General features: G+C 37.0%; 1 protein-coding gene across 17 annotated transcripts in view; it reads right to left on the reverse strand.

The window, feature by feature from the left end:
- LOC103696370 (ARM repeat superfamily protein) overlaps window positions 1-25,560 on the reverse strand; it is a 49,215-nt gene that overhangs the window by 12,141 nt on the left and 11,514 nt on the right. For 9 of the 17 annotated variants that reach the window (XM_088715514.2, XM_039118491.3, XM_008777967.5 and 6 more), the window contains 20 exons: window positions 24,561-24,690; window positions 24,347-24,456; window positions 24,143-24,238; window positions 20,537-20,660; window positions 15,615-15,682; window positions 11,535-11,621; window positions 11,302-11,454; window positions 11,135-11,230; window positions 10,899-10,958; window positions 10,659-10,780; window positions 10,458-10,545; window positions 8,305-8,409; window positions 8,121-8,225; window positions 7,988-8,040; window positions 7,845-7,908; window positions 7,619-7,753; window positions 7,388-7,500; window positions 7,215-7,308; window positions 4,929-5,148; window positions 2,875-3,005 (listed from right to left, as the gene is read on the reverse strand). In XM_088715514.2, the coding sequence (XP_088571640.2) occupies window positions 2,875-3,005; window positions 4,929-5,148; window positions 7,215-7,308; window positions 7,388-7,500; window positions 7,619-7,753; window positions 7,845-7,908; window positions 7,988-8,040; window positions 8,121-8,225; window positions 8,305-8,409; window positions 10,458-10,545; window positions 10,659-10,780; window positions 10,899-10,958; window positions 11,135-11,230; window positions 11,302-11,454; window positions 11,535-11,621; window positions 15,615-15,682; window positions 20,537-20,660; window positions 24,143-24,238; window positions 24,347-24,456; window positions 24,561-24,690 (2,154 nt within the window). Of the gene's footprint in view, window positions 1-710; window positions 886-2,874; window positions 3,006-4,928; window positions 5,149-7,214; window positions 7,309-7,387; window positions 7,501-7,618; window positions 7,754-7,844; window positions 7,909-7,987; window positions 8,041-8,120; window positions 8,226-8,304; window positions 8,410-10,457; window positions 10,546-10,658; window positions 10,781-10,898; window positions 10,959-11,134; window positions 11,231-11,301; window positions 11,455-11,534; window positions 11,622-15,614; window positions 15,683-20,536; window positions 20,661-24,142; window positions 24,239-24,346; window positions 24,457-24,560; window positions 24,691-25,560 lie in introns of those variants that run through there. The other 8 variants (XM_088715520.2, XM_088715516.2, XM_088715517.2 and 5 more) reach the window with 3 other exon arrangements.

Here is a 25,560-nt window from a genome sequence, read left to right on the forward strand (position 1 = left end):
TTAGGGGAAGATGATAAAACACCCCTACCAACCCCACCCAGTCTCTAAAGCATAAATTATTTGTTGTTTAGAACCTCTGACTAACAGCCCTTAGAAATGGACCACCCAATCAACAATAACAAATTCATCAGATTGCTGAATACCTGGACTTCAAGCAGATAAGTTAGGTTGGTTTCAAATATTTCAGTAATTAAAACAGAATAAAATATACAATCTAATTACCCAGTGAAGAATTATGATAGCAGACTAAAAGATCAATTCAAAGCATGGAATGCGGAACCGTTCTGAACCGGACGATTCCGCGCATTCCGAGCCGTACCCGTGGCTCACCGGTACGGTTTCGGCATTAAAAATGGCTCGCTGCGGAGCCGGAGAAGAAGAGAAAGAGAGAGCGAGCGGGCGAGAGAGGAAGCAGCCGCGGACGCCCGCAACTGCGGGGGACCGGCAGAGGCCACGGCCACGGCCGCGTCCCATGGCTGTACCAACTCGTTCCGCCGAGGAACCGGTACCATTTCCTCCGACCCTGATTCAAAGACAAGAAGGATAAGAAAGAAGTAACAACTAATAACACTCGATAGCAAGATGTGCCATACTAGTTGGTACCATACCATACCAGCACCAAACCATGATGCCATACCATACCGTATCAACACTTGGTACACCAAGTTGTACTGTACCGACACTATAATAGGATCGTACCGATGGCGAACCTTTTTCGATAGTTTTAAAAATCACTTGGGATGCCTTTTATGCCTAAGTAGTGCATCTGTTTCTTAAGCAAATTATTCTTCGAAATAGAAAGACGTCTGCTGACCAACATAGAGAATTTAGAACATATAGTAGATGCCTCTGAAAATCTGATGAAACACTAGAATGGCGCTATGCCTGCAAACAAGAAGCAGAATGTATTCAAGACAAATCCAGCAATAGTGAACTTGAGATATGATTTTAGCAGGATAGCAAACCGTGCAACAGACCCCAAAACATGTGAACTTATTTTATGAACTAAGTATTATATATGTCCAACTTTTGCTAATGTACTGGCATGAAACCACGAAATTTGCTTATATATCAAAACCCAGTAGCCATGATAAGCATATGACTAATGAATTGGTAACAGTTACATAGCATAGCATCTCCATTTACTAAGATGTACATCAAGGTGTGGATTTTATCAGCACTGAATCACATTGCACAAGCTCCAATATTTACCTGTCAAAGCTGCCTATAAATATTGTGTTACAATTTAAGAGGAGAGAAAGGTGTATAGGTTTGCTGAATATAACACCTGTCAGACAGATGAACAAAAGCATTCAGCCATCTTTTTAAAAAAGGATGTATAAAGCCATCTTATGTATTTTGTCCAAAAGCCTTTTTTTTGGTGCTAAGACAGGCGATTCATATCTGACGAGTACGAATACACCCAATAAAGTCAGAAAACAGAATATCTCGAAGCACCCTAGGCAGCTCCCCATCCCCAACCCACACGGTACTATCCGTATAGCTGGCCACATAGGCGGCCACCCAATCCGCAGCTCCATGGAAAACATGCTTGGCCTGAAAGGCCACTCCATCCTTTGTCATGGCCCATATGTCACGAAGCAGAGGGTGGACGTCACCCACACCCCTCGGACCCTTCTGGATCCAGCTAATAATCGTGGCCGAGTCACCCTCCAGGACAACTGAGCGCGCTTGCAACTCTAGCCAGGCATGTCGAAGGCCTGCCCAAGTGGCCCTCAACTCTGCACCAGAGACCGAAATATCGAATGCTGACAGCCACCAACTGCTACCACTATGGCGTTCTGGTCTCTGATAACAAACCCCACGCCACCCCGCATACCTCCGTCCGAGACAGACCCATCAAAATTGACCTTGAGGAAGCTCGGAAGTGGGTCTCCCAGGTGAAGAACACCGTACGGGATACTGCCTGAACAGGATGGGAACCCCAGATATTCTAAGCTGTCAAAGGCGCTTCTGCATATGTAATATGACTGATTTCCGCCACCTGCGCCCGGGCGCTCTCTACCACGAGCCTCGGCGACACTATACTCACCAAAGATTCGAGCATTCCTTGCCAGCCAGATCTAGTAAGCTGTGGAAGTCACTCAACAATCTTTAGTCGCAACGGTGGCGTACCTGACCATCGACGGATGGCCTGCAAAAATAGGTCCCTCTAGCTCCAAGCTTCCCTCGAGATCCCTGCCAAATGCCAAGCCGCTCTTGCCCATGCACACTGAAACACTGCATGATCCACCGTCTCATCAACACCGCAAATCCCGCACTCTAAGGGAATCCGTAGTCCACGACCACTGAGAACTGTTCTTGTTAGTAGGCGATCCCAGACCACCTTCCATAAGAACAGTGCAACCCTTGGGTGGAGGCCATGTCCAAAGCCCTTTTGATATGGACTTGAATAGGGAAGTGTATGCCAGCATCATCTTTCAATTGATGTGGCAGGCTCACGTTTGTAATCAAAACATCAAATTTGTAATACAACCATGAGTTTAAGAGCATCACACAACTTTTTCCTCCTAATATCGTATAAGTAGAAAGTATATTCATGAGCTCAGAAAAAGCAAAAAACATATGAATAAATAAACATAACCATGCATTTGCATACAAAGTCTTTGCCATTTGAACATCACCTAGAACAGATCCCATTTTCATGGTATTCATGAGTATAGGACCAAAAATTCAATTTGCTGTAATGCTAGAAATGATAGTGCAATATTAGAGCATCTATAGAGGTAAAGTTTGACCTATTTCTCACTAAACAAGATTAAGCACGAAACAGAAAAGTACAAGCAACTACATGAAGATATTGTAGGACAATTTGAAAGAAGACATGTTTTCAAGCCAAATCAGACATCTCACCTTTCGGAATGCCAATATATCAGGCAGAGGAATTGATAGAGTCATCTTTAGGGAGACATCAAGGGCGTCCGCAAGTGCCCTATCACCATATAATTCAAACACACCGAAATTGACATAATTCCCGGCCAATGCTGTGATATGTTATACGAATAACATTAGATTATTCGGCAAAAACTAGATATTCAGGAATACCATAAACTGAAACACAAGTTAGATGGAAAATTCAAACTGAAAGCAAGCAACAGTAATTGAAAAAAAGGAAGAAAATAGTAGCCTGCTAATATTTGCTGTCAAGCAATTGACTTGTTTCAAGTGCGCCATCCTCTATCAACTTTGATGGTATTAAGTGGTTAACAAGGAAAAATCAGTGCACAACTTCATAATGCATAATAGAGATAAGGAATACCAACCCCCTGCAGAAGAAAATACTTGGACTTGCAAAAGCTACCTTGAGAAGGAAAAGGTTCTGTATAAATGTTGTTATGGTTGTAATACTGCTCCTTTTCCATTTAAACTCCAACAGTCAAACAAAAGTATTTCACATGTAATCTCATTTGGTTCAACCACGGAGTCAAATGCCAACAAGCAATGGTATATAGTGACCACTTTGTTCCAATGTCAACATTGTTATGGTTTTAACATGTAGACTGGTATAGCATTGACAGCCATCATAAAATGTTCCCAAGTTTGAAGTACTAGCACTAGCAGCCATATACCAGTTAGGGACTAGTAAACTATGATACTAATACATACCATACAGCAGCAACCAAGGTTTGCCGTCTTGGTACCGAACCCCGTACCGGTGCCACACTAGCACTATATCCATATAGTACAGAATTTTTTTGGCATACCGAGTGTCGGTACGTCACCTGTACCGGATAGCGGTACCAAACCGGTATAGTATGGTACGATATGTCTCGTATTGCCTAATTTGGGCCGATAAGACAAAACATGCCAGCAACAAAGCGTACAATGTTTGGTGCAAAACATCAAAGGAAATACCAACTGCCACATGTCAGTACAGTACTATAATGAGGAATGCAATCTTCATCACATTTAATATAGTTAATTATCTGAACCCTTGCATAGTCACAAAGTGTTCCCTATATAATACTTAGTGCATAAACTTCCTAATATGTGTTCTTTTTCTTGTCACTCTTTTTCAATGTTCCCATTCAATCAGCATGCCCAAATTCGGCTTAAAGCATAGCAGCTGACAAATCAAGCAATACCAGTTTAACAGCACCATTCAGCCAAGACAAATGCATCACATAATGCCAGCATTTGGAATATTTACTTTGAACAATTTCAAATTTCGTATCTTTAAATTCTTTCATCTAGAAAACCAACATAGCGTCCACTTTGTCCATAATAAATCATTTAAAACTACTTGTCCGTGAATAATAAATACCTCAAGCTGTCATCCAATACCAGCATCATGCAATTATGCTGAGGTTTATGCAAACTGGTCGTCTTTATGCCAAACCAATAACAAAGGCCCATGGCAGAATCATAGTACAATAAGAATGCATCCATATCAATGAACATCAGCAATAACAAGGACAACAATGAAACAAGTTCAGTTAGCATACATCTAAATCCAAACATTGGTCAAGATAGCATTACACCTTAAACTGAAGAGTTATGTAATATTTTTATTAGCACAAGGTTATAAATGCTACACGCTGGTGTCATGCCCACTTGACATAGCACAACACATCCAGTGTCATGTCATGGTAATGCTTGGCATGCACTAGCACACATAACGACCAATTATGTGTCATGCCAAGTTGACATGAGGTGAAGGCCTCAGTCAAATCCTTAACAAGAAAACAGGCATAGAAAAATGTGGAAGAGCAAGATCAATTTGTCATCTATTAGTTAGCATAATTAAGAAGCAAATAGGCATTAATTAATATCAATCAGAAAAAAGATTACAGATTTACATTCAGTACAAAGAACATTGTAAAGACAAATAACAAAGTCATGGTATTAGGATTACCATTTAGCATTCAAGAAATGCACAAGCATGAAGAAATGTAGCATGAACTCACCCCTTGTAAGAATGATTAATGAGATCCATATTCCTTTGTATTTGTTAGCATAAATATCCGCACTGTTTGGAAGAGAGAGGATTCTTGATCCATATGCCACAATTAACTTGCTGACTTCCCGGAATAAAAGAATCCCATTAGGAGATGATGAATCAAAAGTTAATCGCTGAGCTTTGTTTAAAACAAATTCTGCCATGAACTTTAGCAATGGTGTTGTAACCTGCAAGAATCAATAGTTTTGTGAACCTACCACTGTGACTACTGGTAAACAATGCCAACGAGAAACAACACTAAAGAGACAGAATATTTCACATGATAAAACAAGATGGAAGACTGTGTTACAAGGAGCAAAGAATCTACAACAGATCATACAGATCAGAATGTGAGAAGTTGTCAATCCAAGTAATGGCAATACAACTATATTCAAAGTATTCTACATTTGCCCCATCTTTCAAATGTTTCACATCTGGATTTTTTGATTTTTTTCTTAAGTTCCTGCATCACTCTTTAACAACTTTCTGGACCATAAATCTTTTTCACTACGTAACTAGTTCTAAAATCTTTGCGACAGTTATATAGAAGAACCAATAAATGTGGACATGCATGCAGAAAAGCACAAAATGCATTAGATTGTTAGAGAGGCAGCAGATATACAGTAACAAAGTTAAACATCAACCAAATTTGCTACAAGCATGGACACATGGTATCATTTTTATTTGTCTGGATACATGTTTAAAGATAAATTTTGTTATTTTGTTAACCTACTTTGATAAGCCCTTTAAGACAACTCACTGTTAGTATTTCACTTCTCTTTAATTCTAACTTCTTGGCTATGAGTTTAGGTTCAATGCACCATCCCTAATTTTTGGACTATTAGTTCAGATTCAATGCACCCTCTTCTGGCAGCCGTAACCCTGCTCTTCCTTTTTCGCCTTTCTCATCTTCCCAATCCCAAGGCTAATCTAAAACCATGTGATCTCAAATGCTGCACATGTTCGAATAACAACCGCACTGCCAATTATGGATATCAGTTTTGGGATTCAGTTGACAAGCATACTCACATATGCCTACCACCAGTGAACCTGAAGTAAATACTATACAACCTATGCATCATATAATGGTAAAAGCCTTTAAAATCCCAGCCCAAACCCCCCTCCAACCCCCTAAACACCCTTTTCTTCTTTCAAAAATTACATGGTGTCATATAAATAAAGCTTTTGTCAAGAACCAGGCAGAATCTTTGATTAGTGTAAGACTATGGTGTAGATGAGAGCCTACAGAAGGAGAGAAACCTATAAAAATAGTATTTATGAGTTAAGTATCAGTCTCCTAATTTGCAGCACACTCATGGTACTAGTACTCGACCGTTGCCAAAAAATATTAAAGCCCTGATTGACATGGTAGAGGGGTACATGTGTCTGTGAAGGTCCCCAGATAATCATACAAGATAAAATGAACATTCCTGTAATATAACATAAAATTCATTCAACTACAAGAGAAGAAAGCTTCGTAACAAGCACAGCATCTTCCCATAGAAGGCCTTATGATGGTTGGTTGCAGTTTGTTCCCGCAGAATATCAAGAATTCAAAATAATCAACTGAAAAAATTTATCGAAAACACCATATGATAGTGATAATCCCCAATGAGGAACTATGGAATAACAAAATCATTCGTACTAGAAGAATAATATAGAAATTACACAAGTGTCTGAAATGAAGACAGCGTTGACAAAGGTGCTCCAAGCACTTACCTAGGTGCTCGGGCAAGGTGTCACAACCACAGAGCACCACAGAGACCCCAATCAAGGAGTTCAATGAAGCACCATCTAGGCAAGAGCCTGGCTCAAAGTGAGAGGCATTCCGGCAAGCATCTCCCTAATTCCAGCACTATTCTTTATAACCCCTTTTTGGTGAAGGCTTGAAAGCAAACTCTAGGATATCCATTATTTTGTTTTAATATTTTGATTAGAAAGTTATCTGCAGTAGTGGTATTTTGATGCCATGTTTGAACTTGGAAGCTAGTTTAGCATGTCCAATGGTTTGTTTCTGCTGCCTCTTTTTTCAGCGGCATCTTATGGAAATGATATTTTGATGTGATGTTTTGACAGATGCCGAACTTGATATCTAATCATTGTTTTAAATGTAACATCAGAATGGCAAGGATAGAATATAACATGAAGAGAGAAAAAGAACACATGTAGTATTAACATAAACAAACAGCATGACTGGAGATGGAAAGAGGCAAAATTACCTGCCATCGCATGGTAATAACTAACAAGAACTCACCTCTGGCACGTCAGTCCAATGTGAGATGGCTTTGAGGAGAAGTGGCATGTGTGATGGATATAACCAATCAAAAAGGAGCCCATATGTTCTACGACTGAAAAATTACAACAAAAAAGATATCAATAACACCATCTCATCCAAGCTTTAACTTTAGAGATGGCAAGAAATGGTACCTATTTGTTGCCATTGCAATTCCTCTGAGATCCCTCATCAAACCAATAAATGCATATTTTACAGCATCAGTGCGAAATGCAGCATCAGGAGTTGACTCCAACCTAACCATAACCTGTGATATCATAAACGTCACTTCAGGCCTTAGGAATGGCACCAATAGAAGTGTTAATGCTAAATGAAAGGAGAACTCATAGAGTTAGCTGAAAAACTATCAAAGAAGGATTCAACACCTGCAAAAGTGGCTCCATTGAAGATTTAAATTTCACAGGGCTGTCTTCCATAAAAATCAAGTAACCAAGAGTATAGTAAAAGGTCGTTCTACTGCGGGAGCACCTGTATTCTTCCAAGAATGGAAAGTTTTCCCTCTGAAATGGAGAATCATGATAAAAGTTCAAAAAATTTCCGAGACAAAGTAATAATGAAAGAACAGAAAATTTATCTGGGGTTTGGAATTACTGTGTGATGCCCAATGATGAACTTTACAGTATCCAACTTAAGCAAAAGCTTGCCTGTCATATATCTGCAAGCAACTCCAAATAATGAGAAACTTTACATCCAGGTTTAGAGAAACAGGACAAATTTTGAGCAACAGAACCCACCCAGATGCTAGCTCCAGAAAAAGGGACAAAGTGTGCTCAATAACCTCCTCGCTCTGCAAGCATATGCAAGATAAAATTCAATATTCGATCCTTAAAGCAAGAAATTGATACAGAAGAACACTTGAACATTCACCTCTGGATAGCGCTTAAGATTTGTAGCAATTTTCCCAACAATAACATTAAGCAGGACCAAATGATCATTGAGACCAAGAAGCTCTGATAATCTTGAATATAACTGCTGTAACAAAACGGAAAGGAATCAAAATTACATAAAAATAAATCTAATAATACAAACTTGAACATTGGAATGCCCTTACCTTGGATGAATGCACAGCTTGATCACCAACATATGACTTTCGAAAATTCTGAAAAAAGGTGATAATGGCACGATCAAGTCTTTGCTTGCTTATCTCACCATATCTCTGAGAAAAACAAAAAAGAATTGCTTATACACTCACAAATAAGGTCAGAAACAGGCATAACATTAACTGACTTAGAATTTAATGGTGAAATACACCGATAGGAATTATACTAATCAAGGATTAAGTGGTACAGCATACACTGAAATAGCATAACATATGCAGCAAAGACCTCTGACGGCACTCGTAAGAAAACGGTACTGAGATACATCAAAAAAAAAAAGATGAAGAAGAAGAAGGATAACAGGAGGAGAACCTAAAATACATACTTTCCTGAGACAAGGGATTTAAAAAATTACTTATATGAAGGACAATGTCCCTGTGGAAATGAAGAGGGATGTACAAACACATCCAACATTTAGATACTATTACACAAAGTGAATAGTATCTAAATGTTGTATGAATCAGACATGATGAGCAAACAATATCTACTTTCCTTTTAAAAAGCAAAATGTTATAACAAGACAAAATGCAGCAAAAATGTAGGATCAAAAAGGAATTTCACCCTCACAAAAATAACCAAAGAATACTATCTCTACTTCTACTAACAACAGTTAATCAAAGCATCAGTTCACAAAGTAAAAGTGAGGGAAAGAAATCAGGTTTGGACCACAATAAGGGTGGTTCGAATCCAACTGGTTAACCAAATCAAATCTTATAAATTGACTAATCAACAGATTGTCAACCTTAATCCAAATCTTTTAAGCTGACACAAACATCAAGTTTCATTAATGGTTATATAGAGTTGTAGTGTACAAATTTATAAATTCATATAAACATTAATCTCTCTATCTTTCATCTGAAACATGGAGGGAATGCCACCATCCAGATTTGAAGACAAGTCCATCAGATATGGATCTAAGTATCTAATAATGGATGTTTATAATAACTATATTATAATATAATATAATATCATGAACTAGTGCCGACCCTAATGGTCACACCCCTTTGCCTAGCAACTAAAGCAAGGTATGCCATCTTGGTGCCGGTCTCCGTACCAGTGCCACCATGTTACTGTGTCAATACACCCAATAGCCGGTTCGATGTACCAAGTGTCGGTACACGCCCCATATCATGTACTGGTACCGAACCGGTACGGTACCAAACTGGTACGATATAGTACGCCCCTGTACGGTCCAATTAGGTATGATACGGCATACCTTGAACCAGAGGTTCTAGGTACAAGTCTCGAGGGGTACATCCGAAGTGCATTGGACCATTTGGATGTGGGCAATTATAGTGAGGGAACTGCAGGTGCGTCTTCAATACTTTCTCTCACAAAAAAAGTGTCACATAATATTACGTCTTTATCCAGCACCAGCATGGAACATAGTAGCAAATCCAGTCGAGTGTAATTTGGAGATGTTGGGTCCGGTTAAGGGCTGAACCAAGCCTGATCCTACCAATATTATACCCAACTCCAGCTTTAGCCTGAGAATGAGCCACCAGAACACAAACTGGACATCACTGCCAAATTTTTAACCAGAACAAAAAAGGAAAACTAAGAAAAAATATCTAAATTGTCATCATCCATAAAGATATTAATAACTTAAGCATAGGAATTGATTGTCTTGTCATTGGTACCAGTATCAGATGCAAATCACAAGCTAGACATAAGCCAACATAAATGGTACAAGAGAAATTTTTTGCAAGAATTTGCAAGTAAACCAAGAAGATGTTTCAGATTATAATATATATATAATCAGATGAGAGTGTAAAGGACAGTCAAGCTAAAATACAGATTATGATAATTTCCCTTGTCTAATTCCCTTCTGGAAGCATATCTGGCCAACCAACTAGAGACCCGAATGAATATCAAATCATTTTTCTTCATTTTTCAAACATTCAAATTACATTCTCCAACTCCAATTGTCATGGTGTTCATGTCATGTTTGTACATGTACTTACTACCAAAGAAACAAAACAGTAAATAACCAGATGCATATACAAAAGTCTGAATGAATGATGAGAATAAAATTATTAGTCCATGCTAAAGTTTATAGCTCATCACAAATTCTGGATGGCAGAGAAACCCACTCCCACTTCTTTACCTGAGAATGCAAGCCACTGTCTGTGATATTTATCAACTGTAAAACATGTGCTGCAAGTTCGGCATCTATTAATTCCTGTGACTCCGTACTGAAACAGAAAAGGTGAGAAAAGATAGCATTACTCTTTCCACTTTAAACTTAACATGGCTTCTTCCACTTTAAACATTATTTAGAGAGCCAACACAAAAAGCATTGACATACCTACAGACGGTAGTCTGTTTAATCTTGAGAATAGCAGCAATAATATGGACTATCCATGCAAGCTGCCCTTCAATCACAGAAAGTTCATTGACGTCTCCAGGAACTGGTGATCTTGCTCTTTCCTGCAAACATCAGAAATGCTATAGTTCCTCATGAAGGAGCGAGGAAAAACTCTGACCTTCCTCTAATAAATCCAACTAAATCAAAATATTAATGGCATTCAAATTTACAAAAACATACCGTATAAGCCTGCAGAATAGGTTCCATAATCTTTATAATGTATAAACTACTGCTTTCATACTGCAATTCAAGGTTAAAGTAACACATTAATAATGACAAATGTAAACTTGAAGACCAACTTTGTTCGTGTTGCAAAGCTAACATGACAGAATAAACATTAATTTTATCCACAGACCAGGGAAGCCAAATATATATTGAAGAAGCTAGAAAAGCACAAAAATTGAACAGATGCCTACCTGGAATCTACACAGGTAAGGAAAGCACTCCAGCTGATCCTGAAGAAGTTCGACATTGTCCAATGGATTCTCTGAGAGGTCATCTGGAAAACCAGCCTGATATGGAGATAGTCAGTATAGGCAGACCTTTTTGCAAGAAAAAAAGAATCTAGAAGAAAAACTTCTACCTGAACAGAACTGAATCTAGAGGTGATAAAGGCCTCAGTGATTTTAGGCACAGTTTCATCTAGCAGACTTGGTGTGTCACCCTTCAAATAAGGCACAGATGTCACCAACCTGGACCAAAGCCCAAGAAGGTAGTACACACTACTGCTAGCCCACTAGCAAATAGGCAAAAAAGAAACTGTCAACATTTGATTCCACTAAAAAAAATGAACAGAGTGCAGGATTCCAAACAAACCTGCCATGACTGCAATGATTTTGTAGTGAATTCTGCTACTAAACGTATCCAGTCGCCATAGATCTCCACGTTCAAAAGCTCAGATAACTGAAGCATGCAATTCAACATATGAAACAATTAACGAGCAGTTAACGCATAGAACATATGTTCCCATCTTTGCCATCAATTAGTGCAAATGTTATAAGTCATCCAACTAGAACACATTTAGGCATTTACATATCCCATTAGATTAAGTCAAATCTTCAATAGGAAAACTATATCTACCGATGTAACAGAATAAGACACATGCAGAAAACATGTGTAATCTGATTTAAAAGATACTGTTAAGAGACATTTCATTGAGCACAATAATGAACATATTGAGATCATTCAGAACACAACTCAAACCTAAGAGGGTCCATACAGATTGATAATTTACTTTTACAACAAATTCTCACTGAAACAAAGACAAACAAAGTGAAATATGCTCACACAATGTTTGATAATGTCTTACCCTCTTCCCCAGCAAAGTAAGCCACCAAAGTACAAATCCAGGATGAGACACTTCAAGAAACAGTAAGCAGACTATCTGTAGTTTTGATATTTGATTAATTGGAGGTTACATCAGTCCAGACAGTTTCACAGTAACATCTGACTGGAAAGGCAAGAAGAATGCAACTTAAACTTGCTCGCTTTTTTTTTTGTAAAATGTTTAGCGTCATTCTCATTAATTATTGATGGTGCACCAGATCTATACTTATAATGTTCCAAGAGCTTTCCATGTAAGCAAATTCCAACTTTCATTGCTTAGAAGCAGCAACATTTTGAGCAATTAAAAGACCAAGGACCACAAAAGAGGACGCCACGGCAGTCATGATTTGGACACTTGCAGCATCTCAGATGCAATAAATAATGAAGAAAGTTCGTTTACCCAAAAAAAAAAATGAAGAAGATAGAAGTAGAGATCAGGTTTTAATTTTTAGTAAGGGCCTTAAAGATATCTATATACAGCAGTATGTACAAATACAGGTGATTCCTAGTTTGGAGAATTTCCACTTAAATACCCATAAATGAATCTCCACACAAATTGTTATGAAGCTCAAACTCAAACAAATATGAAGCAGGTGCCAAACTTCCTGCCTTCAAAAGCCTTAAGAATTGCAGCAAGATTACTTTCCTAAGTCAGTACTTTGTCCATGGGCAGAACACATGTTTAAATTATATGCATCAGTTGAACTAGCAAGACCAAATTAGTAAATAATCACCCAGTCTATTTAAAATATGCCTGTATATAATTCCATTCCATACAATAAATCTATAATACTCCATCATCACTTAGCTCAAAGTCCCCACCAATCCTGTAAAAAAGACCGTCACTCCAAGTTGGCAAGAAAAAGATACTTAACAAAATTGCATGATGTTCATCTCAGACAAATAATCTTGGATGCTAAACAGAACTCTAGAGATATTCTTTAAATGATTATCATACAAATGTAAAGAAAATGGTGAGAGAACCATCATTTGTATCTTTGTAGCAAGGAACAGGAATGTGTTTCAGAGTGCACGATAAAATAAATGTTCTGTTTTCAGTTTAACGTGCCCTAGAATGGGAGCAACAGAGGGAGCTAGGACAGGAGTCAGGAATGCGTTCAGCACAATGATGTACCATTACCTGCTTCTAGGATTTAAGCATTAAGGTCCTATTTGGCTAATCAAATAAGATTGGGCTGAATTTCTTGCTAGATTCGTGGATTGGAAAGCCTATTTGACTATAGCCCATATCACACTCCCCAGCCCAAATCCTATGGGAAGAGAAAAAATATCTCCATGAGTCTTTTTCTATAGACCAACATGCCCACAAGCTGGGATTTGGGCTGAGAATTTGGCAGGCCCTTAAAAAATATGGGCTAGCAGGGAAACAGGCCGGATTCCTGCAGGATATCCCTATAGTAAAGGTTTTGAATCCCATGGGATGGGACTATCCTTGTTTTCCCATGGAACGGTATGCACCACCATCATGCCCCATCCCGACACTTAGGATAGGGAATGTCCCAAGACGGGCTGATCACTAGGACAATGGCGGGATGGTCCTATCCCGACACTCAGGATAGTATCCGTCTTGACAACCCACAGGACATCCTGCTGGGACTTGAGTCCTTGCCTACAGGAATATCCAAACATGCTCTGAAAATAATTATTACTTGTGCATGCTTAACACCAAATCCCGATGCTTCAAAAAGAAAATCAAAAAAAATCTATATAAACATGAGCACAGTAGAAGAAACTTGATATAAACTAAGCAAAAGCATGGAAAGAAAACATTGAAATCAAATGCATGCAAACAAAGATAAAACAAATTCCAAATAAGCAGAGTCCATAGAGTTTAGTTAATCGGTCAAATATGAGTACGATAATTTTGTAATAAATACCACGTACAAATCAAGCTATTTTGTCGAAGGGTAAGCTTAGTCCACATCATCATCATGTTACCCGACAATCACAATGATAATGATGACAGCCATCTTCCTATCAAGATGGCTTTGTAATCAAGCAGAACTGGAAGTTGGCTAGGAGTTGAAAGTTCTCTTGAAGAATTAAGCAGATTTGTTATGGTTGGTCGTCAATCAAACCTCCCATAAAAGGTGATAGTACTGACATTCTAGCTCAAGCCATTGGCTGGCGACTTGGCATAGTTGGCAGGTAAACATTTCTACCCTGATTAATTACCAAAAGGACTAGAAATTTACAACAATAAATAAATTAATTAATTAAGCGAGATGATAACTGTTTGAGTGAAGGCTAAAGATACATGAAAAAGTAATATACTTCTACCTAGTACCTACCTTTTTTTTATTTTTAAGTTAACTTTGGTTACTTGTACAATTCAATTCCATATTCATTTTCTGGAATATATTGCACAGATAAACAGCATATTCAAACTACTTGGAGCTAGTCTATCTACCATCAATATATATTACAGGCGAAGTCCAATATTAAGACAAGCCTCTCCAATTAACAAAAGAAGAGTCTACAAAATTTTCACAAAAAAAAGTACAAATCAGTGATACTGTGATACTAACGAAAGTAACTTGAATACCAAAAGATATTAAAGGCAATCGGCCTTCCAAATTCAATTTCCTTAAAAGCGGCCTACAGGATTAAATAGTTAAACAATGAGGAGCTTTTCAGCCACAGTGATCATGGTTCTTCTTTTTTATGTAAAAAATTGGGAAACGCATCACCAATTATCACAGTTCACATTAAAAGGAACAGAATGAATTTGGGATAGTTACATCCAAAAACTATAAAAGTGGAAACACAAATACCTAATTTGTAATGTATGATTACAGGCCTACAGCAGAATAAAAAACATACTGCACCATAACTCTGAGGAAACCTTTTGACAAAGGAAGTTTACAAAATAGTAGGTTTTTGCTGGTTAAGATAAGTAGTTCATTGCTATTTGGAAACATTGTCTACAATATCCATTGCAGCAGTTCTAGAATTACATGTATTGCACGAAATTTTAATGAAATCGTGATGTCATTCCAATACAAGGGAGAAATAGTTACAAATGGTCAGAAACTGATGAAGAATTAACTATAATCACATTTCACTTGTTAAAAACCATGCACATAAAATCTCATTTTCAGTTGTGAGATACACACACAGGCATACAGCACACACATGCATGGCTATGAGGATATATGTGTGTGCATGTATGTATGTATATGCATGTACATATACTTTTATATGCAGTTTGTCTCTACATACATTTGTAAATGAATGTATCTATGTATGGATGTATATATGTATGTAAGCATGTAAATATGTATGTATATCTACATTATATATAACATATAAAATTATACAATTGTTATACTATATAATATACACATAATTATATAATTGATATTTTGAAGAAAAAATGGAAACCAGTAGAAAGGTCAATGAGGCAGCCAGTTCTACTACATTCTTGGACATCACCTGATCAGTCATGCATTTGCATCTTCATAAACTTGTACATGATCAGTCAACTGATGCTTGAGGAACTGTACAATTATCAGAAAGTTAATCAGGCAAAAAGGCACAATGGTTTACCTGATAGTTAACTTTGAAACGTCCCAGGAGGAGACAAAATTCATGGTAGTTATCATGATCAGCAAGACCTAAAAAAATAATTTTGAGAACATATTATTTATTAGTTAACTATTATTTTCATGAGACATGTTTTAAAAAGTGGTGAACAAAAATAAATTTTGCATCACTTTTTAAATGGATTAAGAGTGAAACTACATAACAGAGGTAGATATGTGAAACTATTTTGAGGATACTGCAGCACATAATAGGTACAATTAAAACATTAGTTGTAAGATTTGAGCAACATGACAAGAAAAGATCAGAAGATTATAGAGTGAGAATCCAAGTCCAATCTTTCTAAAGGTTTGTGTTCCAGCAAACAGCAACCAAAATCTATGAAAGAATGTGCACATTCATCTACAACATGTAGCTACGAGTAGGATGCAAAACCCTCAAGAAGCTAAAAATGTTTCATACTTAACAATTTAGTTTACCAAGAGGATCTCCAGAACTTTACGGACATCTTTAGTGGAAGACATGTTGGAATAGGAAGAAATCAGATTTAATTAACCAAAGACGTACAATTCCTTCAATCTTCAAATCATAGCATGGATTCAATGAGAAGGCTATATATCTATGTGAAATTGGGAGTATCAAGATCACACTCCAAGTTAATTGCCACCAACATTTATCATCTATGTTTAACAATATTCCTGGCCAAGGTTCGTTATCTCGATACTGGAATCTGTACGGGTATCATACTGGAATAGTGTCGGTACGCCCAATATGGGGGTCGTTCATCGTACTAAGACTCGGCACTCTTTCTGTATCGAGTCTCAGTTCAGTACCGGTAAAAGTACTATACCCCCATTACAAGATGACGATGAACCATGTTCACGACCATAACAAACCATATCAACCCCATATTATGCACTGCATCTATCTATATTAACATGGGTTTCATCCAGTTCAGTAAACCATGAGTCAATACAGAGGTGTGCCACTTTTTGAGCCAGACCAGTATGTATATGGTACAGGGATACAACAAGATTTAAAACCTTTCTACTGATGTATTTACATTTTTGGTGCTCACCATATTTTATAAGCCTGCGCCTATTTTAAAATGCAAAATTAAAGCATACTATCTCATATCAACCTACCGTAGAATATTATAGTTGTAAGTGCCTGTAAACTTATAGAATGACCATGTCGTAGATAGCACAATAAATTAAGACATAATTACAACAGAGAAAAAAGCATATATACCGCATAACTAATGTTAGAAAGCCTTGCTGATTTTTTGATTCTTCTGATCTTCATTTCTTTTCTTATCAATTTTAATCTTTTTCATTTGAAGGTCAACCTCAATAATTACTTAGCCTTAACCAAACCATATTGACCATTGGGTCAAAATGGCTGGTACACCAATATACAAGCCAGCCGATAGAGAATAAAAGTTTTGTTGTGGGAAAGTATTCATTATCCAACAATCGGATCATTGAAATCCTGAAAACGATGAAATCCTCAATGATTTACATGAAGAGATCATTCATTTCAGAGCAGAGTTTCTAATTAAGAATGGATGCAGTTCTGAAATCTCCACATGGATGGCCAAGACAAAGGGGGAGATGCTACTGGTGTTTCAATCAAAAATTTCAGCAATTTGAAATCCTCCAAGGGTTTACTTCCTCTTAAAAACTTCCTTCCTAAAGAAGTCACAGATACGAACCAGAAAGAAGAGAAAAGGCAGGCACATATTTTGGGCCCCACAAGCAAAACCAGCCAACTGAAACTATTCTCTCTCATACAAATTCAAAAAGAGCAGGCTAAAAGAGAATTCAGCTTAATTTAAAATCTAATCAGAAGATGGAGATCAGTAAAACATTTAAGGCATTAACCTGCTAACTAGAAAAGCTGCAAAAGGGATCAACAAGCAAAAGAAAGTCTTTTGTTGATCATCAGTTAAAGATACTAAAGGACAGAATCCAGCAATAAGGAGACTTCACATTCTGCCAACAGTCCTAATAAGAAAGACACTATCATGCTTATATCATTTTTCAAACTTCCCTTCTTATGCAGAAAGGACTAAAATTAATAAGTGCCAGCTGCTCTGCGAGGCCCATAAGCAGCTGTCCTCATAAGGTAACAGCCACTCACTAATTTTATTTTGTGTTATTTTCCTTTTGCATAAACACTGATCCTCTAAGCTTATAACATGACAAACTTTATTTCTGTCTAGTTGGATTTTCAGAATTAAATAATAAATAAATTTTGTCCACTTGTCTCTTGTAGTTCAATTCCATGAAAGAGGTGTCGATCCCGTTACCGCTAGGTGTGATGCCTAGTTTCACTTCAATCTCGTAACACTAGGTTTATATCTATATCTTCTTCTCTGATTTTTCTGTAACCTTTATTTTTTTGTGCTTTAAAATCAATGCTTGAAAAATTGGCTTCCCTGGATCCTCCTGATTTCAGAAGAATAAAATAATCCTAAATTAAAGCCCTTGTTTAGTCATTTATCGTTTTGCATTACTATTTTAATGTTAGTTTCCCGGAATCATGAGGTTTAACCCACAAATATTGCTCGCTTTCATACATATCAGCAATTTCGAAGATTGCCTATTACTTTAATTTTAGACCTAGTTCACCAATTAAAATGCAGATCCCTGATACCAAGATTAAACACTGATCGGCCAACCTCCGACTTCGGAAAAAATAACCAGGTCCGTATGGAAGTTCCAGTCATCAACAGATTTAGTCTTAGCACCTTCAATCTCCTTATCCTATGTTTTCCCATCCCCCTAAGCTGTACCATATCACCAGTTCAACGAGCTTTCAGTCCTATAACACAGTCCAGTGCTTTAGAAAACAGCTATGGTATGTGGGCGGTCAAGGACCACATAGCACATATGTAGCACGCAAGTTGCATATTCAGATGCATATGCAGTTAGTACTTTAACTATAGAAAAACAATCTAAATCCTTCTCCGAAGACTGGCTGCTTTCACCACCTTTTGAACATATCTGTTTGGTTGGATAAATTTCTCTTTGCTGTTTATGCCATCTCTGCAAAGAAAGGAACCAGAGGGTCTTCAACAACAAGAGGTCAACAGCTGGAGACATCACTACATCTACTACCTCTCTTTGCATTAATTCGACATCTCCAACACAAACAAAGAAACTGCAGAAAATCTGATGTCAGACAGCTCTTAATCTAAGCCTTTTGCCATGATGATCAGTTCCAGTTTCGCTGCTCCTACTCTACCTCCTCTACTCCCTATGATCTTTTGCTTTATGTATAAAGCTTTGCTCTTTTTTCTCTTCTTTGTATTTTTTCTCCTTTATGTCCTGATTTCATATGCTTAATGAAATTGGGGGTGGGTAACTTTGACCCTCCTCTCTCGTCCAAAAAAAGGCTTCTTTAACTCTATAAACCAAACAAAATATATTGTGTGGAGTAAAAAAAACAAACTGATAGTAATATTCTTTAGGATTTAAATAATATCAATATTGATGACAGTAGAAACAGACAATAGGTACCTATTACTCAGTACTTAACATTAATAGCAATAGCTATAGCATAATTGTAACCTAAATCCAACATAACCATTAGTTTGACAATGCTCTATACGAATAGGCCCACAGAAGAGTGGGCCACATATTTGGCCTTGTAATGCCAAGTAGACTGCATATACAGCTATAAAATGCTAATTGAACCACAAATGCGACAGCATGGTGCTAAGTGGATTGTCTCCTCAGCCCATGTGTGGAATGATGACATATCGCAACTGCTTATAGGCAACGTGGTTTGGTCAAGGAACTGCTCAGCATATATCCAGCTGCATATGTGACTTATGCACCGCATTTTAAAACAGTCGTAAATTCTCTGACCAATGTCGCCACATACAAGCTCATGGAGTAGCATCAAATCAGTCCAGTAAACACCAGTACCAAACAAGTTTGATTTATTATTAAGTAGTGCTCACAAATTATTGGATGATGTTATCTCCAACATAAATATGTGAGTAGTTTTTGACATGGGCAATAGCCTTAAATTCAAGTAGAGATAGTTGTCATCTTTAGTAACTTCTCTCTTAACAATATGTCTAACCTTATAAACAGAATCAGAACCAGGACTGGTCCCTAAAACCCACAATAAAGTCCAGTATGCTCTTTTATCAACTCATAATCCAATGTTATGCTATTCAATCACAAACAGATATACCCATTTTCATTATTTTACATTGTATGTTTATACCTTATGCTCCTGAAAATTACACAGAACTTTAACTCTTTTCAAAGCCATCCTTGCATATATGCTAAAGGTTCATGTAACACCCCATGATTTTTATGTGTATTGTTCAAGAATCACCGAACCGGTACCGATAGGCATACCGGTCGGCCATCGGACCGGTTCGGACGGGTACCAAACCGGTACCACTGTTCATGCATCTAAAAGCCAAAAAAAATAGCCTAGCGGTACGAGACCGGTATGGAACCGGTACGGGCCGGTACCGATTTTCAACGCCGAACTAGACCAGTTGGGTACGCCTTGAACCGGCCAGTACGAGCCAGTTCAGCATACCATGGTATTGTTAATGGTTTGCACAAGATTCATGAAAAGTTATCTGATCACATCTACTTTCAACTTTTGGTCGTATATTTTTTACTCTTTTAACTTTTCCAACTCTATATTCTTTTATGAAGCAACAATCTGGCAAGAGATATCTACGGGCTACATATCTAAAATTGAGTATATGTGTATCTTAATCTTTTTGTTGTTCGACATCAGTCAATAATCAGCTACTTATTAGCAATTGTTGGACTCGGATCCGTAGGGACAAGATAAGTTCAATTTAGAGAAAAGAGAAAATCTCTTACAAAAACAAACAAAATTAATGTACTCAAGTATCGATGAAAATGGCAGTGCTCTGGAACATGAACCTTGGCCTGTTTGAAGTATTTCTTTGGTGCCTGTCATAAGATGAGCCAGAAACTGTGAACGTGCAGGATCATCTGTGAATAAGGACCGCCTTACAGATGCAAGCCTTACTAAACATTCCAAAGACTGAAAAATAACAAAGAGGGGCACCAGGAAAATTGGGAAGTCAGTAAGAGAAGCCAGTTAAGAATAGTAAATAGGCAAGAGAAGAAGAGGCATAGAGACATTCAAAAATTAAACAAAGTAATGACCTGGACAATGATCAAAAACATTCAAAAGAGCACAAAAAGGAACAGCAAGTGCAATCAACGGACTCTAAGATAACATAAGCTATGGAGTGATATTAACATTCCAAAATTATCTTAAAAGAATGAATCATAAATTAACAACATACTAGTAGTTATAACGCCAGCAAAGAACAAGCAAAGAATTATAAGAGAAGCCAGAAAGGAAAAGCAAGACTGAACAGATAAATATTGCAGATAAACAGATAAACAGATAAATATTCAAAAGAACACATAATAGAAACAAAATGTGAAATAGGATTGACTCTAAGATAACATACGGAGTGATGTTAGCATTCCAAATTTATCTAAAAATAACAAATCAATGAATTAATAACATACTAACAGTTACCATACAAGCAAAGATATAAGGGAAGCTAGAGAAAGGAAAAAAAAGCAGGACTGAAACAGATAAATGTTGCAGCTTTTTGATAGCAAACAGCTGCCGATTGTTCTAACAACTGCAAACTTTTAAAGCAGCACAAGGTACAAAAATAATAATTTCTAAAGCAAAAGGAACTGTTTGTTTTAAAAAGCAAGAAAAAAATGTCTGGTAATCAACAATAAAGTTGCTCACTTGCTTGTCAATATCAATCTATGGCCGCCCGGAAGAAGCTGCATAACTATCTTTTGCTCCTAATTAATTTAAACATGTTCCCTAAATTAGCTAAATCTGCAAATAGGTTACCTAAATTCAAATAATTTTAACTCAATTCAAATAATATCCATTATGGGCAACCCTAAGCTTCTATTCCTTAATCTAGACATAAAATAATTAGAGTCTGCCAGAATTAAATCCAACCCTATAGAAACCAAATAGAACGTAGGACTAAAGCTTACTCCATGCAAATGGGCACAGATATCATGTACAATGACAGTGCCTTACCAGCAAGTCAGCATTTGCTAAGAACTGGCATGGCAGGTACTCTGCAGAGCTAAGTCAGTACAGCATTGGCTTGCAGCAGTTAAAACCTTGAGATCAACAATGGATATGAATCTAGGATTTAGGCACAAATTAACCAAGTCAAGCATTTAAACTTGAGCACGAATGCACAGCCATCTTCAAGTAAAAGGGTTGATTTCATGTGAGCATAAGAAGACACAGTTAGAACACCCAAGCACTTACTTAGACAATTATTCCAGTTCAATAGGCCACATTGAAATTTTAACATCAAAATTAACTAATAACAATGTTAGCTCGGCCAAAAGAACACACAACATTTTAGACATACTACCATCTTAGCTTTGTAGAAGAAATATATTATATGGATAGAATATGGGCTAGTAAAAGCTTAAAGTATCTATGATGTTCAAGCTAGTTGTACCTTATAAGTTGAAATTTTTGCCAGTTACATATTACCTACCCAAATTTACACAAGGCAAAATGAAAAGGCTGTTGACTACTAGCAAACATACATGAACATAAGTGGACCTAATTCCGTGGTGTTAAAGAAAATGAAATAGCTTCTTATTCATTTTCAAATTGAGCATCTTTTCCTAGGAACTACCATTCTTCATATAATAGTAGAGTAAGAATGATCAAGGTATTTTTCATATGAGAGCATTGTTACAAATCATCTTCATGACCTATTAGGAGGATATGCATTCCCATCAATAGAGTTGGAGGTAAGAAAAATGAAATTAGTAAGCCACAAAAAATAAGAGATGATCTACTCAACTCTTGATTTCAATCGAACCATTCGAGGTTTAAAGTATCAGTGGCAGTCAGTCCTGGCAGTACCTTACCATTCCACAAAAAGAACAGAAAATATGACAGGTGCAGGAACCAGTTCATTCATGAGTCAAGACATCCCGCTTATCTCACTCAAAACTAGTCAAGACAAACAGGTACCAAGGCCACTTTGGTCAGTACCAAGCAGGACCCAATGGGGTCCCTTTGTTCCCCCCCCCCCCCCCCCAAAAAAAAAGAGAGTGAGAGCAGTATGGGTTGGGCCACACTGACTTTCCTCCGGTCTTCATTTACTTGTGTCTCAAGCTGAATTAGAGAATGAACGTAAGAAAAGAGAGTGGGAGGGAGAGGAGAAAGGAAGGGAAGGAGGGAGGCTCGACCATGTTTAAGGACCATGAAACATATCAATATTCATTGAATTTGTTTAAGACAAAAAAATGAAAAATGACAAAAAAATAGAATTCTGGTATGGTTTCGAGATACCAAACCATTTGAAGAGTTGGTATGAGCATGTTCTGGTACCATACTGAACAGAGACTAAACCAATTCGATGGTCTATAAACCCTTGAAGCACTATAACATAATGCTTATAGAACTACAATGCATGTTATCCCAATCTGTTTTTTTCCCCACCTGAAGAGACCTACCAAGTCTAGAATCTTGGTTTAAAAATGTTAACCCTTGCACTCATCCTAGATTGAAGAGCAATTATCTTCAATCAAAATAGAATCTTATTAGGAGCATATGACGATGAATCCGATCAGTGTAAATCATATGACAGACCAGCTAGACCACTGATCATCATCTAAAACAATCAAAATGACTAGAAATTAGAAAAACATTGTTGGGGAGGCTTCTTACCAATGAATGAGCAGTCATAAGTTGTAAAGCTTGACTAATTTATGGAAAAAAATAAATAAAAATTCATAGCAGGAAATACTCATCAAAGAAGCATACCAGCAACCATGATTCATATATGAATCCTAAGACAACCATGTACTAAGAAATTTCAATGGGCTTGGATTCTTCGAAACCATGAATCATGCTAAATCAATGGGCTTGCATTCTAGCTTAATCATTCTACTTTAAAATTATTTAGAAAAGAAAGGAGTCAAATAAAAAAACTTGGAAACCTGTGGAAATTTGCCTTAACGGAGATGATTAAGGAGATCTTGTTATAGAGAAAAGCCAAGAGATAGAAAACATATCAAGTCAATCGCTATTATGTTAATAGTAACTTAAAAATGGAAGAGGTTAGCAAACAAGTTGCAGCAAATAGTGACTGCCTGAGTACAATTCAAAATAATGAAACTCAGGAACTATATTAGATGCTGATACAGCACATATGCCTAAGATTCTCATCATGCAGATTCGCATCATGCACATCAAGAGGAAGTACTGCTTAGATTTTATGAACAGTTGTTAATAAGAAAAATGCCAAAAATAGGTAGATCAAAGACACTACACTAAAAAGGGTTTCGCACATAAAGTCATCAGAAATCTAGTAGAAGAAGTTGCCTATCGAGGAAGGTCGTGAAGGTTACATTACAAAGCAAACTGATTACAAGAATTAAACTGTAAGACATGATAGCTGTAGAATAAGCAAGTAGGAGATAGGATTTTCACACATATACCTCTTTTGAGAGAGGAGATTCTGTAATTTTATAGTAATCAAAGAAAATCTGAAGGGTGGATGGATCTTGCAAGACTGGTCTCCAGGAAGATGGGATCTGCAAGAATCAGATGATATATAGAAACCATGGACAAAGCAACATAGGGAATGAAATGAGTTTTATTAACTCAGAGTTCAAATGTATGTGAGAGAAGTAACATGATACCTGAACAGTACCAAACTCTTCAGAGCTTTCATCTAATGAAGTTCCAACAAAATCAAAAGACAAGCACCTCAGTGAAAGAGAAAGAGTGAGCTGCCTTAACACATTAGACACTGCATAAGGATGGAATAGAGAAATTAAAGAAGTACTATTAAATGCATAAGGAAACAAAACACATGGTATGAAAATCTCAAATAAATAGAAACTAGAACAAAACCTTGCATGTTTCCATCATTCCTCAGTTGACGCAATGAAGTCAGAGATATTTGGAATATCTGAAATAATGACTGATCCCTAAAAGAGCAGGAAACCCTACGGTGGTGTGTCAGAGGCAATCCAGGGTTTGGCTGCCACAGTAAAGAATCAAGATGGTGAAGAAGCTAGCACAAAATTATTTACATTATATATTATATACTTCAGTTAATTACAGATAACAAGTTAAAAGTAGCATAATATCATTTAAGAGTCAGTTACTAAAGCTTGACATGTAATGAATTCCAAAAAATAGCACATTATCTTGTTTTTTCCATAAAACATGATACACACTCACATATATAGACACACATGAAAATATAACTAGCTATTTGAACTCCACATCCCTGATAAAATTATTGAACTCAATCTCTATATGCCTAGAAAACTAATACATTTCTGGAATTGCTATCCCACTGAATGGATAAAATTTAAAAAATACAACTACATTTTTTGATGATTAACCAAACAGATTTAACAAATATAGGCTAAAAAAAGATTGTCCCAGTGTACAAAGCTCCCTCGACTACAAGGTATAGGAAGGGTCAGATGTATAACCTTATCCCTATTTGCGGAAAAGTTGTTTCCATGTTTTGAACCCATGATCAAGGTCATAATGGAGCAACCTTACAGTTGCACCAAGGCTAGCTCTCTATTGACCAAATCCACGTATATAGTCAAAAAATTGTAAACCAAAAGGCTTGGGCATGTGAAGTTCGAGAAATCTAGGCATGAACTTATCTATCTACTCTAAGTACTAATCCAGCTCATAAAAAGAGTTAAGCAGCTTACTTTACTCCATATATGTTCTCATTTTAGCCATCCAAAAAGCTTAGTTGGTTTCCAAAACAATTTAGGCTACTATATCCATCTCTTATAGCAATTAATGTCATTTTTCTCATGCGTTATCCTCATCCAAAATTATAGTAAATCAGAATTAAATATTTTTGACACCCTTTTTGTTC

Source organism: Phoenix dactylifera, chromosome 2 (assembly GCF_051530095.1).
Source record: "Phoenix dactylifera cultivar Ajwa chromosome 2, Ajwa_hap1_PhDact_Kaust_v1.1, whole genome shotgun sequence".
In the NCBI taxonomy this organism is placed as follows: Eukaryota; Viridiplantae; Streptophyta; class Magnoliopsida; order Arecales; family Arecaceae; genus Phoenix; species Phoenix dactylifera.